General features: G+C 36.1%; 1 protein-coding gene across 2 annotated transcripts in view; it reads left to right on the top strand.

The window, feature by feature from the left end:
• The window catches only part of LOC124555390 (sodium-coupled neutral amino acid transporter 9-like), a 354,431-nt gene that overhangs the window by 279,631 nt on the left and 55,585 nt on the right, over nucleotides 1-19,215 (top strand). For both annotated transcript variants that reach the window (XM_047129284.1, XM_047129283.1), the window contains exons 5-9: nucleotides 3,660-3,817; nucleotides 7,905-8,072; nucleotides 8,177-8,233; nucleotides 13,970-14,152; nucleotides 14,250-14,461. In XM_047129284.1, coding sequence (XP_046985240.1) covers nucleotides 3,660-3,817; nucleotides 7,905-8,072; nucleotides 8,177-8,233; nucleotides 13,970-14,152; nucleotides 14,250-14,461 — 778 coding nt within the window. The remainder of the gene's footprint in view (nucleotides 1-3,659; nucleotides 3,818-7,904; nucleotides 8,073-8,176; nucleotides 8,234-13,969; nucleotides 14,153-14,249; nucleotides 14,462-19,215) is intronic.

Below are 19,215 nucleotides of genomic sequence, written 5' to 3'. Positions count from 1 at the left end.
TAGCATAAGAATAAAATTTTTGACAGTGTTGAATGGAATACACTCTTTTAACTTCTGAGCATAATAGCTGTAAAATAGAGGGAGAGGAGAATAATCTAAAACTTCTACAGAAACCAAACTGCAGTTATAATATGTTAGGGAATGAAAGGGAATCAGCAGTTGAGAAGGGGATAGGACACTGTTGCATTCTCTCCTTAATGTTATTTAATCTGTAAATTCAGCAAACAGTACAGGAAACAAAGGAGAAATTTGAAAAGAGAATTAGAGTTCAGGAAGAAGAAATAAAAATTTTAAAGTTTTCTAATAACATTGTAATTCTATTAGAAGTGGCAAAGGACATGGAATAGTAGCTGAATGGAAATGCTAGTGTCTTCAGAAGGAAAAGTGAGGGTAATGGAATGCAGTTAAATTAAATCAGGTGATGCTGAGGGGGAACAGAAAATGAGGCATGAAATGTAGTAAATAAGTTCTGTTATTTTGGCTGCAAATAACTGACATTGGTTGAGGTAAGAGAGGGTATAAAATGCAGGCTAGCAATAGCAAGGAAAGCTGCAAAAGAGGAGTTTATGAAGATCCCATATAAATTAAGTGTTAGGACATATTTTATGAAGGTATTTGTCTGGAGTGTAGCCTTATACAGAACTGAAATGTGGGTGATAAACAGTTCAGACAAAATGAGAACAAAGGTTTTTGAAATGTGATGCTACAAAAAAATGCCGTGGATTAAAAGGATAGATAGACTAACTAATGAGAAGGTTCTGAATTTATTTTGAGACAAAAAAACTTATTGCTCCATTTAACTAAAAGAAGGGCTCAGTTGGTAGGACACACCCTGACACATCAAGAAATCATTAGTTTGGTAATGGGCGGAAGTGTAAGGGGTAAAAGTTGTTGATAGAGACTTAATGAGATACGCTGGCTCACGTGGCTGTAGACTGCAGTAATTATTCAGAGATGAAGATGCCTGCACAGGATAGATTAGCATGGGGAGCTGATTAAACCAGTCTTTGGCCTGAAGACTGCAACAAGTTTTGTAGCTACAAAAGCTATACTTTCCTCGGGAAAAATTACTGAGTGTCAGTAGACACTCCAGTTGGTCCACTATAACTGATTTATACAAGGGTTTTGCTCACTCCTGCTGTGCAAATAGATGTGAACTATTCAGCAGTTTACTGCAGAGTGAAAATGAGTTGTCTTAAATATTCGAGTTTGAAAATATTCTCATTCTGTGAGACTATAAAACTTCTGGGCACCAGAGACAAGCAGTTAATAGGACATTCACTGTTAATATAAACAAATATAAGTCAACAAAATGCCACATAAGAGCCATATTGTTCCAAAGATATTTTTTAGTCCCAGTACTGTACCATCTGTACTGTGCCATCATGCTTCACTCCTTACAAACACATGCAGCACGAAATGATGATGGCACTGCTTTTCTCATGCAGTAGCAACAGAAACAAACAATTCTGAAAATACACAACCAGTTATGTATTCCAGCAAAAAACAAATCATCTCTCCAGAGCCAAAACTTTCTGTCAAGGCTCACCACAAAGTATTTTTGGGTAACTCTGGATCAACACCTCACACAGAGGCAGTATATAGAAGTAGTCAGAATAAAGACAAGCCATATACTTTGGGAATTCTACCAAATGCTAAATGTTCAAAGCCCACTCTTTGTATTAGTGGGAGTAATGATGCACATCAGCCTGATCCACCCAGTGTTAGAATATACTCATCCTGCCTGGTGGTACTTTCAAACCTTCAAGCTTTAAAGTGTTTAACATGTGCCTCTATTGGTTTCACCATGGGTTCAGTTTTGTAAGTAATAAAACTACACTTAAGAGCAAAAAAAAAACTTGTACACCTGTCTAATATCATGTAGGGCCCCATGAACATGCAGAAGTGCCACAACACTATGGCATGGACTCTACTAATGTCTGAAGGAATGCTGGAGGGAACTGACACTGTGGATCCTGCAGGGCTGTCCATAAATCCGTAAGAGTACGAGGAAGTGGAGATCTCTTCTGAACAGCACATTGCAAGGCATATATATCCTCAATAACATTCATATCTGGGGAGTTTTGTGGCCAGCGGAAGTGTTTAAAGTCAGAAGACTGTTCTTGGAGCCACTCTGTAGCAATTCTGGATGTTTGGAGTGTTGCATTGTCCTGCTGGAATTGCTCAAGTCCATCGAAATGCACAATGGGCATGAATGGATGCATGTGATCAGATAGTTTGCTTACGTATGTGTCACCTGTCAGAGTCATATCCAGATGTATCAGGGGTCCAATATCAATCCAACTGCACACATCCCTCACCATTACAGAGCATCCAATTTGAACAGTCCCCTGCTGATGTGCAGGGTCCATGGATTCATGGGGTTGTCTCCATACCCTCACACATCCATCCGCTTGAGACAAATTGAAATGAGATTCGTCTGACCAGAAAACATGCTTCCAGTCATCAACAGTCGAATTTCGGTGTTGACGGGCCCAGACAAGGTTTAAAGCTTTGTCATGCAGTCATCAATGGTACACAAGAGAGCCTTTGGCTCTGAGAACGCAAATCGCTGATGCTTCATTGAATGTTTTGAACGCTGACACTTGTTGATGGTGCAGCATTGAAATCTTCATCAATTAGTGGAAGGGTTGCACTTCTGTCACACTGAATGTTTCTCTTCAGTCGTCATTGGTCCTGTTCTTGCAGGATCTTTTTACAGACGTAGCAATGTCGCAGATTTGAAATTTTACCGGTTTCCTGATATTCACGGTACAGTTGTGAAATGGGCATACGGGAAAATCCCCACTCCATCGCTACCTCAGAGATGCTGGGTTGCATCACTCATGCTCTGACTATAATGTCACATTCAAACTCACATAAATCTTCATAAGCTGCCATTGTAGCAGCAGTAACTGATCTAACAACTGTGCCGGACTATTTTTGTCTTATATAGGCATTGCCGACCACAGAATAGTAGTCTGCCAGTTTACTTATCTCTGAATTTGAATACGCATGCCTACACCAGTTTCTTTGGTGCTTCAGTGTATAATCTAACAGCATGTTTGAAATATTTACAAGTAAAATATTTGCATTTGTTCACTGCAATAAAATACTTGTTTTGTCCTCTGTGATGTAGTTCACAGGGCCAATAAAAATAAGACTTGCACATTTAATGAAAACAGAAAAAAATTTCTTGCTAACATTTGATCAACACATGTTACATTGTGGATTAAATAGTTGTCATACACAAAAAATATTTTACATACTCAGGTGTCTAAAACAAACGTACATATTTTTACCTAACTGTGTGTGTTCTCTCTATTGAAACAAATTTCTAGATATTTTATATTTCTAATTCATTGAATGATTAGTACTTTGTGGTCAGTGAATTCAGTAAAACCAATAATTGCATGAAAATATGTTGATATCATTTATATTTATAAGAAAAACTTATAAAAAAGAAGCTTTAGAGATTTATAATGCTATAGGGAATTTGATTTCTGTTGTGAAAAATTGTCTGTTGTTTTGTGAAAGCCATAAACATGCATGTAATTTTAAGGATTTCTCAACAAATTTCTTTCTGTAAATGACATGCTTGTAGCAGTTGATTATGGGAAATATCTTCAAAATCTATTATTTTTATTTTTTACTGTTAGATTTGCAGTATGGAATACCATTATGGGGTCATCTCTACTAACTATGCCATGGGGCATTGAAAGAGCTGGTCTGTGGACTGGGATCTTGATTGTGATCCTTATGGGTGCTTTGTGTCTCTACACAGCATATCAGTTACTTGAAGTACAAAAATGTCATGGTAAGATAATTATGCAGTTTGTGTAACATAGCTTAATGTATAAAATTAAATATAATGGTATTTATTTTCCCAGAATGAATTTTATGCGGAGTAGAGTGATTGTATGGGCTATTTTACAGGGTGATTGCAGTAAAACAATGAATATTTGAGTACTAGATGTACTTTCCTTTGAATATGGACCATTTTGTACTGTTATATAAGCTGGTTAAATTATACAGACACAAGTCTACTCACACGATGTCACTATCTTTTTTGCAATGTTCTTCCAGTAGATATTTCTGTGTCGTTACATACAAAAAAAAAAAAACAGGAAAGCAATAGCAGGAAATTTTTTTATGTAAATACCCTTAACCACCACAATGCACACTGTCTGGAACTATGTCAAGTTTATGCTTACACAGCTCTCTAGATATCTTGTTGCTGATGAATATACCTCTCTAACAGGCAGAGTATAAATACTCTTTTACACTGTACCTAATAGCCACAGTGAATAACAATTAATCCTCTTTCATTTATATTTCCATTTGTAGTCAATGTGAACCATTTTAAATCAATACAGTGGTCACCCAGATTTTTTGAATTCTAATTACATACCCATCCATTCATTAAATTGTCATGATTAAGTGAAGTACACTTAATATTGTAAGTTCTCTGAGTGTTTTTCTTCAAATTTCCTTTGAAATTCAGGTATTTAATATAGATGATTTTCTTCTTCTATTACACAACATTACATTGTGTTAATACTTGTTCCATAGATCATGATTATTGACATTTCATAATGATATGGAACATGTCAGTTTGACATAATGTTTCTTTACATGACATAACTTCTGTCTTTCTTTTCTTCATTTTTTTTCAATTAATACTTCATATCTAAAAATTCATCTATTGACTACACATAGTTATTCAGAAATTTTTTAATTTGTTTTTAAATGCTAGTTAGCTATCTTCAGATTTTTAATGTTATTTGCTAAATGACGAAAGATTTTTGTGGGACCATAATTCGCCCATTTCTGTGCCAAAGTCAGATTTAACCCGGGCTAGTGAAGATCATCCTTTCTTCTAGCGTTGTAACTATGCACTTTGTTATTATTTTTTAATTAGGATGGGTTATTATCAACAAATTTCATAAGTAAATATATGTACTGTGAAGGTTCTATGAATACTCCCAGTTCATTAAATGAAATTTTGCAAGGCGATCTTGGGTTGGCATCAACTATTATTCTAGAATGAGATTTTCACTCTGCAGCAGAGTGTGCATTGATATGAAACTTCCTGCCAGATTAAAACTGCGTGCCAGTTCCAGACTCAAACTCGGGACCTTTGCTTTTCGCAGGCAAGTGCTCTACCATCTGAGCTATCCCAGCATGACTCATGCCCCATACTCAAAGCTTTACTTCTGCCAGTATCTCATCTCCTACCTTCCAAACTTCACATTACTTCTCCTGTGAACCTTGCAGAACTAGCACTCCTGGAAGAAATGATATTGTGGAGACATGGCTTAGCCACAGCCTAGGGGATGTTTCCAGAATGGGATTTTCACTCTCCAGCAGAGTGTGCACTGATATGAAACTACCTGGCAGATTAAAACTGTCTGCCAGGAAGTTTCAGCTATTATTCTGATTACATGCTTTTGTGCAATGAATACTTTTACAATTAATAGTGAATTACCCCAAAATATGATGACATATGAAACAAGTAAATGAAAATAGAGGGGGCAGGCTGGTGTACTGGTATGTTTATCATCAAAATTTGCAGTAACCATAGTAGTATAAGTAACTGAACTCAAACGTTCCAGCAGACTATCAATGTCTTTCTGCCAATTCAATTTCTCATCAATGTACATACCCAGAAATTTTTGATGTTCTTTGATACCAACAGACTTCCGTTCAAAGTCTATATTTACCAGTGTTATTCCATTTACTGTACAGAAATGTATATTCTGTGTTTTCTCAAAATTTAGTGAGACTTTTTGCAAAAAAACACTTACTAGTTTTCTGAAAGATATTATTTACAATTTTCTCATCTAATTCTTGTTTGTAGGGTGTGACTACTGTATTGTATAATCAACAAAAACAACTACTTTTGAATCTTCATGACTATAGAGTGGCAAGTATATAATTAAGAACAACAGGGGTCCAAAGACTGAACCATATGGGACACTGTTCTTGATTTCTCAGAAGTTAGAGGACCCTGCTGATTTTTGCAGACAATATGTACTCTTCATTTCAGCCTCCTGCATTCTTCCACTTACATACGAATTGAACCATTTGTGCACTGTTCCATTCATACAAAGATACCTCAGCTTATCTAGAAGAGTTTCATTGTTCAGACAGTCAAAAGGCTTTGAGAGAGCACAAAAAATCGCAAAATGTGATGTTCAGCTATTCAGATCATTCAATATTTGGTCAGTGAAGGCATGTGTGGCATTTTCTGTTGAAAAGCCTTTCATAAATCCAAATTGACATTTTGTTAATACTTTATTTTTACAAATATGTGAAGCCATTCTTGAATAAATTACATTTTCAAGAATTTTGGATAAAACTGTCAAAGCGAGATTGTTAGCATCAGACCCATCTCCCTCTTATGCAATGGTTTAACAGTAGCAGAAAAAAGTTCCAACAATTAAATTTATAGTTAAACTCATTAAATTTCTCTTTTTCAGCAACAATTTTCTTCCTGTTGCATCTGCATTTTATATTATCTCTACTTTAGCCTTTGTCAGTTATTTTTCTCCCCAAAAAGCTAAACTCATCAGCTATTTCTAGTGTTTAATTTTGTATTCTGATTATTTCAACGTCAATTTATTTAATTCAACTACATTCCATTACCCTTGTTTTGCTTTTGCTCTTTTCAAGAGACTATGCATTTCATTCAATTGCTCCTCCAGGTCCTTTGCCATCTCTGCCAGGATTACAGTGTTACTGGAAAGTTTTAAAGCCCTGGCTTTTATTTCTCCTGTGATAGACTGGTTGGTGCCCTGAAGCTGTTCAGAACTTTTATCTTGAACTTTTTTTTCTGGGAGGCTATGCTAACTAACTTACTTAATAAGTGGGGAAATTACCATCAAATGAAGATAATGTAACTGAAGTTCAAAGGAGAAACTAAATGTAATGCAATATGAAAGTTACAGTTACAGCAGGTGCAGAACACACTATTATGCCACAGCAGTTGACTTTGAAAGAGCAAAGTTTATATCCTGACCATACACTATCAAATACTTCCTTTGAGCAAACTGATCAATGTTGCAAATATTGCAATAGTTATACATATAGTTACTCTGTAATTCAGCAAAAATTACTTCATATTAGATATTTTTTCTGAAATGTGTAGAATGTCCAAATGTAACTTACAGTTTTCTATGTACTACAAAATATTTTATGCATGACACTCATTAACTTTGAAAAAGTATAAAATCAAACACACATATAAGAAGAAAAATAATCAAAGATAATCAGCACTATGTAACAGGAGTGTCACATTATGCAAGTTTAGTTAAATATATTTATAGTTTTCGAAACTGTTAAGGATGTTTCCAACATTAATTTTGGCAGGACAAGAATGCTGTACGAGAATCTAAAGGTCTGCCTATCGAACAAGTGATCATTTCTGTTTATCAAATAATCTATGAAGAAATAATGTATGAAATTGGTTCTTGTTACGGTTGTACGACTTACAGTTCTGATGATAGTCTAAAATTGTTTCATATCACATTATGTACGTACGGTACTGGGAATGTTTTTCCATAACAATAACTCTAGTTCATAAGATCAGAAAAAGGGGGAATATAGCTGTATCTTTGTAAGAACTGATTTTCAGTTGAGGTATAGGATCAGTTCTGTTTTAGGATATTACACTAAATTTGGTTCAAAGCCGTGTTCTTGTCTGATGTATTTTTGATTACCTCTCAATATTGATCTGCGCGTAGGCTAAGGATGAGGTAATTTAATTATATTTTAGTTTTTCTTAAGTGAGGCTAACATGTATGATCTGATATCTATTGCTTTACATACCTTTTCAGATGTACCAAAACTAAAATTTTAGTTGAAACTGAATAACAGTTATTGAATATTGATCTACTTTTCAGGCTTTAATAGCCCAGATGGTGAAGTTGCAGACTTAAGCAGAGAGCTCCTTGGGAGACCAGCTGAAGTAGTAGCAAAATCATTTTCTTTGATAGTGCTTCTTGGTGCAACCATTGTCTACTGGATCTTAATGTCTAATTTTATTTATCACTCAGTTGACTATTTATATGGTAAGTAGTAAAAGAATGAGATAATTAGATACTAAAGTGATTTCATCATCAATTTAACGTCTCCTTCTTTCATAAAATTTGAGACTCTTCTGAATTTCTTTCAGATGCAGTAAATGGTGTTGTAGCAACCTCATCAGATCCAAATTCTACATATCCAGCAGGTAAGTTACAAAAGAATATGCATGATTCTGATATCCTATTCAGAAATTTTTTAGATACTGAAGAATTAACCATAACCATTCACTTTTATTTTTCTCATTTTATCCTGCCAATCTATTTTTGGGTGAAGTTCTCATCTTCTTTTGCTCATACAAATTCAAATTAGTTGGCACTAAAGCATAAAAAGTGGAGAAGAAATTGCAATACATACATTATATTTCAAGAAGCAAATACATGAGGAACAACATATAATGGAGAAATTGAGAGAAGTTGGGAAACAGAATTAGGACAAATTACACAGGAAGAAATGGAAATAGCTGTGAAGAAGATGAATGGGGGGGAAAGCCCCAAGACATGATGAAGTATCAGTGGACATGATAAGATTGCCTGCTTGAGACCACAATTCGTAGTTAGTGATTTTCATATGTCATGGTGTCTACACACTGACATGAAAGAAATTTTACTGCCTTGGGATAAATTATGAATATAACATGCAAGTTTTGGATTTTGACTCTTATCCAATTTCTTATATATGTACCTGAATTTACACTTAATATGTATCCAGCAGAGATAGCAGAATAATTTTTGCAGACAGTACAAATATAATTATTAATTGTGCTAGGGAAACAGAAATGGAAGATGTTGTCAGTTATGTTCTTCAAATAATTAGTACATGATCACTGCAAACACATTCTCCCTTAATTTTAAAATTAAAGACGAAAGACAAGAAAAGGAAATAAATTGTTTATTCAGTTCTGTGCAATAAATGCAGGAACAAGTCAATATTCACATTTATGTGTTTACACCCCCCCATGAACCATGGACCTTGCCGTTGGTGGGGAGGTTTGCGTGCCTCAGCGATACAGATAGCCGTACCGTAGGTGCAACCACAACGGAGGGGTATCTGTTGAGAGGCCAGACAAACGTGTGGTTCCTGAAGAGGGGCAGCAGCCTTTTCAGTAGTTGCAAGGGCAACAGTCTGGATGATTGACTGATCTGGCCTTGTAACAATAACCAAAACGGCCTTGCTGTGCTGGTACTGCGAACGGCTGAAAGCAAGGGGAAACTACAGCCGTAATTTTTCCCGAGGGCATGCAGCTTTACTGTATGATTACATGATGATGGCGTCCTCTTGGGTAAAATATTCCAGAGGTAAAATAGTCCCCCACTCGGATCTCCGGGCCGGGACTACTCAAGAGGATGTCGTTACCAGGAGAAAGAAAACTGGCGTTCTACGGATCGGAGCGTGGAATGTCAGATCCCTTAATCGGGCAGGTAGGTTAGAAAATTTAAAAAGGGAAATGGATAGGTTGAAGTTAGATATAGTGGGAATTAGTGAAGTTCGGTGGCAGGAGGAACAAGACTTCTGGTCAGGTGACTACAGGGTTATAAACACAAAATCAAATAGGGTTAATGCAGGAGTAGGTTTAATAATGAATAGGAAAATAGGAATGCGGGTAAGCTACTACAAACAGCATAGTGAACGCATTATTGTGGCCAAGATAGATACGAAGCCCACGCCTACTACAGTAGTACAAGTTTATATGCCAACTAGCTCTACAGATGACGAAGAAATTGAAGAAATGTATGGTGAAATAAAGGAAATTATTCAGATTGTGAAGGGAGACGAAAATTTAATAGTCATGGGTGACTGGAATTCGAGTGTAGGAAAAGGGAGAGAAGGAAACATAGTAGGTGAATATGGATTGGGTGACAGAAATGAAAGAGGAAGCCACCTGGTCGAATTTTGCACAGAGCACAACATAATCATAACTAACACTTGGTTCAAGAATCATGAAAGAAGGTTGTATACATGGAAGAACCCTGGAGATACTAAAAGGTATCAGATAGATTATATAATGGTAAGACAGAGATTTAGGAACCAGGTTTTAAATTGTAAGACATTTCCAGGGGCAGATGTGGACTCTGACCACAATCTATTGGTTATGACCTGTAGATTAAAACTGAAGAAACTGCAAAAAGGTGGGAATTTAAGGAGATGGGACCTGGATAAACTAAAAGAACCAGAGGTTGTACAGAGATTCAGGGAGAGCATACGGGAGCAATTGACAGGAATGGGGGAAATAAATACAGTAGAAGAAGAATGGGTAGCTTTGAGGGATGAAGTAGTGAAGGCAGCAGAGGATCAAGTAGGTAAAAAGACGAGGGCTAGTAGAAATCCTTGGGTAACAGAAGGAATATTGAATTTAATTGATGAAAGGAGAAAATATAAAAATGCAGTAAGTGAAACAGGCAAAAAGGAATACAAACGTCTCAAAAATGAGATCGACAGGAAGTGCAAAATGGCTAAGCAGGGACGGCTAGAGGACAAATGTAAGGATGTAGAGGCCTATCTCACTAGTGGTAAGATAGATACCACCTACAGGAAAATTAAAGAGACCTTTGGAGATAAGAGAACGACTTGTATGAATATCAAGAGCTCAGATGGAAACCCAGTTCTAAGCAAAGAAGGGAAAGCAGAAAGGTGGAAGGAGTATATAGAGGGTCTATACAAGGGCGATGTACTTGAGGACAATATTATGGAAATGGAAGAGGATGTAGATGAAGATGAAATGGGAGATATGATACTGCGTGAAGAGTTTGACAGAGCACTGAAAGACCTGAGTCGAAACAAGGCCCCTGGAGTAGACAATATTCCACAGGAACTACTGACGGCCGTGGGAGAGCCAGTCCTGACAAAACTCTACCATCTGGTGAGCAAGATGTATGAAACAGGCGAAATACCCTCAGACTTCAAGAAGAATATAATAATTCCAATCCCAAAGAAAGCAGGTGTTGACAGATGTGAAAATTACCGAACTATCAGCTTAATAAGTCACAGCTGCAAAATACTAACACGAATTCTTTACAGACGAATGGAAAAACTAGTAGAAGCCAACCTCGGGGAAGATCAGTTTGGATTCCGTAGAAACACTGGAACACGTGAGGCAATACTGACCTTACGACTTACCGTAGAAGAAAGATTAAGGAAAGGCAAACCTACGTTTCTAGCATTTGTAGACTTAGAGAAAGCTTTTGACAATGTTGACTGGAATACTCTCTTTCAAATTCTAAAGGTGGCAGGGGTAAAATACAGGGAGCGAAAGGCTATTTACAATTTGTACAGAAACCAGATGGCAGTTATAAGAGTCGAGGGACATGAAAGGGAAGCAGTGGTTGGGAAGGGAGTAAGACAGGGTTGTAGCCTCTCCCCGATGTTGTTCAATCTGTATATTGAGCAAGCAGTAAAGGAAACAAAAGAAAAATTCGGAGTAGGTATTAAAATTCATGGAGAAGAAATAAAAACTTTGAGGTTCGCCGATGACATTGTAATTCTGTCAGAGACAGCAAAGGGCTTGGAAGAGCAGTTGAATGGAATGGACAGTGTCTTGAAAGGAGGATATAAGATGAACATCAACAAAAGCAAAACAAGGATAATGGAATGTAGTCAAATTAAGTCGGGTGATGCTGAGGGAATTAGATTAGGAAATGAGGCACTTAAAGTAGTAAAGGAGTTTTGCTATTTGGGGAGCAAAATAACTGATGATGGTCGAAGTAGAGAGGATATAAAATGTAGGCTGGCAATGGCAAGGAAAGCGTTTCTGAAGAAGAGAAATTTGTTAACATCCAGTATTAATTTAAGTGTCAGGAAGTCATTTCTGAAAGTATTCGTATGGAGTGTAGCCATGTATGGAAGCGTAACATGGACGATAAGTAGTTTGGACAAGAAGAGAATAGAAGCTTTCGAAATGTGGTGCTACAGAAGAATGCTGAAGATTAGATGGGTAGATCACATAACTAATGAGGAAGTATTGAATAGGATTGGGGAGAAGAGAAGTTTGTGGCACAACCTGACCAGAAGAAGGGATCGGTTGGTAGGACATGTTCTGAGGCATCAAGGGATCACCAATTTAGTATTGGAGGGCAGCGTGGAGGGTAAAAATCGTAGAGGGAGACCAAGAGATGAATACACTAAGCAGATTCAGAAGGATGTAGGTTGCAGTAGGTACTGGGAGATGAAAAAGCTTGCACAGGATAGAGTAGCATGGAGAGCTGCATCAGGCCAGTCTCGGGACTGAAGACCACAACAACAACAACACGCGAAGAAAAAAATTGGACAGGAAGAAAATTTTCTGAGCTTCTCAAATGGCTAAGTACAGCATTTCCTTTAATTTTTAGTATATTTACATGTTTTGGTGACAATCAAATAAACATCTTAACCATATTTGACATATTCTCAATTATTAATGGCTTGCAACTTTATACTCTGTTGTAGTTCTTCATACAAATAAAGAAGATAATCACTGAATGGAAGCAAAGATTTGTTCACCCCCCCTCCCCCCCCACTTGTCCCTCTCCCCCCCCCCCCACCCCCCCCACACACACACAGCAGTAAACTTGGCTGCCCCTCAAAATCCTAGTTGGTCATCTGCATGAGGTTATAACACAGTAGGATGTAGATGTTCCTAGGGGAAGTGTTTCTCCTGCCTGAGTTGGTCTGGGACTGCTTGATTTTGTCATCTGGCTTTAAATATTACAAAGTGTGAAATCAAAGTCATGAGTTCAAGTCTCCTTGAATTTTTAAACCGCATTTCAACTGTATGCTTACATTATCAGTCTTATGGAATCGCGAAGCTAATTCAATTCACTATCCAAACTACTAGTTACTGAATTTCTATGAAAGAGCTTGACAATGTCTGTCTATCCATGTACTGGCACTTTTAACTTGAAAGTTCACCCTACATTCAGTGGACAATGACACAGGTACCACCTGACAATTGTGCCTGTTAGAAGGGTATAGTGGTTGTTCATGAACTAAAAGCATGTGTTTGCAGTGAAACATCTGCAACATGTTATTCGCTTTGGCTCATTATTCGAAAGAAGGCAATAGAAGCAATTCAAAACATTTTTGCAATGTATGGAGTACGAGTCACAGGAGAAATCACATTAAAAAATGGTTTTCTCATTTTATGGACAATGTTTTGATGATGAGAATCAACTGTGCAATGTGTGAAATGAGAGCCATTGGAGAAATCATATCAAAAAATTGTTTTCTCATTTCAAGGTCAAAGTTAAGATGGTGATTCTCCACATTCAGGAAGACCTACGGCCTTTGATAGAAAACATTTAAATTGTTGAATCCATGATATTTCACATCATTGTACTCAATAACCAGAAAATGTGATGAACTGTGACCATTTAGTCTTTGTGAGAGATTTTCATTTGACGGGCAAGGTTTAAAATGCAGTTTTAAGAATACTGTTTGCTCTACTTCAGTGAAACAAAAATCATTGAGTGGCCATATCTGCATGTTTCCTTCAGCATTTCTATCTGATATTGTCATAAACAACAAGGATATACATAAAAAAAATCTCTGAAAAATTTTGATGAAAATTGTTTTAAAGCACCGAAGATTTCCTCTGCAGTACAGTGTAAAGCAAATTTTCTGTAATACTATGTACAATATATGCTGTAGTTAACATTAACAACAAAATATTTGTTGAGAACGCCCCTCAAAGCACTTTTAACATATTATTTGCAGCAATGTTTAAGGATACCATACACTGTGGGCATATGAAACCTGGCAGTTTTTATGTAATTAAAAGTAGCCTTATAATCCCAATGTTGTAAATATCATATTCTTTAATAGCTACACTTTAGTATTTTATATGTTTCCATTATTTTCAGACTGTAATGATGTCCTATATGTATGAATGACAGTTTATTTCTGATTTTAGTATTATGTATGCAGCATCCTGACCTGTATAATATAACTATGTCCATGAAGCATCCAGAAGAGGCTATAGCATTCCATCAGATTTGGGACCTGGAGAAAACAGTTCCAATTTTCTTAATTATAATTATAGCTCCTCTTATCAACATCAAATCAGCTACATTCTTCACTAAATTTAACTCATTAGGTAGGCTGTCTATTTTCACATATATAAATATAACAATGTGTCCATAGAAATGTAATGAACATTTGCTATGTATAATAAAAAAACTACTCTGTTTCAGGTACACTTTCCATTATGTATCTTCTAATTTTTGTTTTTGTCAAAGCCAGCAAGTGGGGTATTAATGTACAGCTCTCTGATAGTGAGAGCCCATCTTACGTCCCACCATTTTCGTCTAGTTTTCCAGCACTATCTGGAATGTTAGCACTTTCTCTTTTCATTCACAACATTATAATTAGCATAATGAGGAACAACAAACACCAGGAAAACAATGTAAGTCATTTCAGTCTTACTTAATTTCATTATGCATATGATGCTCTGTATTCATTACCTATGCTCATCAAATATTCACAAATTCATGACAACAAATTTTTATGTCAAGGTTCTGCTAACAGTTCACTTATAAGAGAAATAAATGATTAATTTAGAAAAATAAATAGCAGTATTAATCGCATGAAATTATATGTTTCAAAGACATGTTAAGTCTCAACTTTATCTATGACAATGAATATAATCCAAGTTAAGGTGCTTTTCCAATGATGGAGAACCTCTGCAATACTTATATGAATTAAGAAGGGGAGCCTCAAAATGGGTTGAGGCATAAATTGGAGTTGGTATTAGGGAGGGATATACACTAGGGTATCTCTTGCAGCTGTGTTAGCTGTGGTGCCAGGTTAGCACAGTAGTTAGCACTTCTGCAGAGGATCTAGGTTCAAATCAAGGCTCTGGTACCAGTTTTAATTGATTATCATAAACAGCAGTACCTTTGTGGTTCAGTTCTTTGGTATGCTAGTTATAATAATGAAAGATGCAAATGCAAAAATTTTATATGTGCATCTATTGTGGTATAAACCATAATCTTCGTTTATATGATGCCTCATAATCTGCTTGATCTATAGATTACTCTATTTCTTTCAAAATTAAGCATTTGGCTGCCATCCAAGCTGTGTTCAGCAAACACCAATTTAACTTTTTCTCCAGGATCAATGTATCTGACATGTCCAAAGCAGCATTGTAAGTGCAACATGCACTGATCTCCAGTATTGTGTAGAGCACTTTTTTTTTTTTATCCAAATTTCATTGGTGATCAGTTTATCTTACACTCTTGTTTGTATTCCACCAACATCAGGTTAGCACAAATACTTCATGATTATTCGTAATGGCAATATATTTCATAAACAGTTTCATAAAAAACATACACATTAATTTTCTGCATACCACAATTCTGAAAAAGGAATTAATTATTTGCAGTTCTTAGAGTGAGCCATCAGAAACATTCAATATGGCAAAAAGTAAAAACACCAATATTAAGTGCACACTAACAGACATAATTCATACTTGTAATAATCAAAGAACCTATAATAAAGATATTTGGCATAGAGATATTGACATGATGATTGCTAACTGTGAACATTTTACGGAAGAGCGGATGACTACACATAGCTGTTCATTGGTTGAATTCTGTCCACTGACTGATTATTTGTGTGTGTGGGGGTAGTATATGTACACTGGAATAATTATATTTTGTTTTCTTTGTAATTAGATATTAATTTATAAAACTATAGGGTGAAAGTTTGAGTAGATAATCTACAAGGCCCAACAATGATTTTGTTTAACTAAAATATAGATGATTAGAAAAGTATAAAAGTTTACAGTGATATTTGATTAGCACACTATATGCCTTTGTGGTAGATTACCAACTTACATGAAGAATAGCCACATCTGAAATTTCACTAATTTATTCAAATTCTTAATTAGAGGCTTAATTACAGAAGAGTGTTATTTGATTCATAAAAATTAGGGCAACAAAAGTGTAATGTCAAGTCCTGGACTCTAACAAGCAGATGGCTCAAATGCCAAAAGTAATTTCAAATGTGGCTGAAATTTAATTATAAATATTATTTAAGGTAATTAGTCTTCAGAAAAATGAAACAGGTTGCCAGAAAGCATGAAATCAATATGCATAAATACTGAAAGAAATTTATTTGGACTTGTAAATGTGAAGAGACTTCGGCTACACAATTAATTAGGAACAATGAAAATTTGTGCCATGCCAGGACCCAAAGGAGGATTTCCCATTCATCACAAGTGATCGCGGTAACCACTTTGGTTATCTGAACACACCTCCAGGACTGACCCAAACTTCCATATGTCCCTGTGTGTCTACGTCCTGCACTCGCACAGTTGCTGTGGTCCCCACACAGGAAGACACTTTTATTATTATTTTTATGGCCTAGTCTAGGCAGGAAAAAATTTTTGCAATGTCTGTGTCAGTGACTTTTGGAAGTTTGGGTTGGTCCTGGAGGCATATTCGTGTAGCTGAAGTAGTTCAGGCAATTGCTTGCAGTAAGGGGAAATCCAGTTTGAGTCCTGATCCAGCACAAAGTTTCATTGTTATGGATCAATTGTGCAGCTGAAGCCTAATCATATTCACAATTCCAGATAAATTTCTTTCATTTCATATAGCTGTCAATCGCCACAGTGTCTGTGTGCAGTACAACATATGACACAGATGTTGTAAATACCACTGTATAAACAGTTTCAAATAAAAGATAAGGAAAAAATAGTTGTTTAAGAGGAGTGAAACACTAGGAGGTGGATTACCTCCACTCTGCTATGTTTCAAGATGAATGGCATTTGCAGATGAGATTCTTTCCCAAGCTAATTATATCTCTAAAAATTTGTGGTGGTGAGAAGATAATTTTGGTATTGTATTGTTTCGAATGTTTGCAATCTTGGGTGTTAGTGGTCATACATAGGGCAGAAATGCTTGTTGCTTGCTCTCTTCCTCAGTTATTTCAGTACAGCATGTTGTTTGCAAGGCTTTAACAGTTTTTGTCTCATTATAGTCATTCTTTAAGATGGTCCCTCTAAGGTGTTGCAGCTCAGTAGATAGGCATTCATGCTCACTTGTATCCCAAGCTAGAAGGATTGAGATTCTTAAAACACCAGTGGTGCTTCCCAAGCTAGAAGGATTGAGATTCTTAAAACACCAGTGGTGCTATATTGTATTGGATATTTGTAGTCTCATTCTAAAGTTTATGATCTCTCATATAAGATCAATATGTCAAATGACTTTATCCAGGTCTTTCCTGACATGTGGCTACACAACAATGGTGTTGTCAATGTATCTCTAGAAGTAGTCAAGTTTTGGCATGTCATTTCCTCATAATGCTACAAATACAGATTGGCAACCCTGGGACCACATGAGACCCCATGTTCACATTGTCCCCTTCCTCAGGCACCATACAGAAAATAAGTGGTGGTGGACAACTTGCTACAACTGTGGTTCCAGCAAAGTTTTCAGAGGTGGTAGATGAGTATCAACATTAGGTTGAACCTTATGAATAGATACTCTTTCCCGTGGTTCCATGTTCTTCAGAAACATCACAAACTTCTATAATTTCTTACAACTAACAGCTTCAGTAATTCTACCATGTATGTGTCCATCCAGTCTATGGGTCTGGGATCTGATAATATTTTGCATAAACTGTATCTGTATAGCTATAAGACACTCAATATGATTTAATTATGATGTATTTTGTAATGACAACCATTAACTAAAGATATTTTGCACCTAAATAAAGTTACTGAGTGAGGTGCTGCAGCTATGACAGTACCTAACAGTTACTGCTGAGTAGTTGCTCTTCTAAATAGCACCCTGTACAAGCAAACCAGTTGCATCTTTATGTGTGGTTAGTCATACTTTAGGTACTTGGGTTATGCATGGCTCTGTTTAAAAAGAATAGCTCAATGTAATCATAGGGTCATGCCACCCCCATCTGCTTTCATGTCCTGCAGCTAATTTACCACAGACAATAACCTGTAACTATGATCCTGCAGTCAAATAGTGTACACATTGGCTAGAACTGCAAGTTAATAAAATATACAGAAATGCAAAATAAAAGATAAATGACTAATCTAATAACAAGGATTCTATTCTACCATCTGCAGTTGATGTAGACTACACATAATGATGTTGAATAATGTTTATTCAAGAAAGGACATCTCAAATAAGTTAGACATGGTCCTACAATATTTCATTAAAATATAGGCAGGAAATACTCTTATCAGATGCAGTAAAGTAATATTGAGAACGTTACAAGAATGGTAGCAAAATCCCCAAACTAAATAGTCATCAAAGATATGCATACTAAATCCATTTCATAATCAGAACACATGGAACATTGATCAGCTCAAAACAATTAATAGTTCAACATGATGATTCACAAATTATCACATGTGATGCACAGAATAGTAATTCACACTCTGTCTATTCTCATTTTCATAAATCAAGCAGAAGTAGTTTGTTCTAGGTACTCTGGAGCACATTCAGATCTCTTGTGAGTTAGAGATCCTTCAAAAGTTAAAGTATTGTATCGGCCATTCACCACCCAGAATCAATAACCTATATGACTGAATCACACATGTTACCATATGCAGATCAGCCTTCTACCATCACCTGACATAAAGTGCCCAGAATTGCTCCCTTGAGCTCTTCACTCTAGAAGCCCCAATCTCCACTTGACTCCTGTAGTGTTCCACTACTGTTTGCTTTTCGACTGGCTGAATGCCATTCCCACCAAATGTAAATCATTCTTACATCCTACAGACATGATTTGACTCACCTTGACCACTTTCCTGCACTAAACTAATATGTTATAACAATATTTAAATAAGGGAAATGTTATAAAAATTTGGTTACATTCATATCATTTATAATAAATGTAAGTAAGAGTCGGGTCAAAAATAATGACGCCAGCATTCTTGCACAAGTTTGTTCATGACGAATGACAACAGCTTGTCCTTAAATATTGCTTACATAAATATTTATGCCTTCTCGACAGAAGTGTCTTTTAGTTTTCTTTTCAATTGTGGTGTCCACTAACACATGCAACTGATCACCTTTAAATTAGCATAGTTTTTTAATAGCTCTTGCAATCAATATTTACATAAAATTTCTGGCAAAATAGTAAACAGTTCAATAAACAAATTCACAAGTATGACAAAATATGAAGTATTCATGC

The sequence above is a fragment of the Schistocerca americana genome, chromosome X, assembly GCF_021461395.2.
Source record: "Schistocerca americana isolate TAMUIC-IGC-003095 chromosome X, iqSchAmer2.1, whole genome shotgun sequence".
Classification (NCBI taxonomy): domain Eukaryota; kingdom Metazoa; phylum Arthropoda; class Insecta; order Orthoptera; family Acrididae; genus Schistocerca; species Schistocerca americana.
This window is presented reverse-complemented; position numbering and strand designations above follow the sequence as displayed.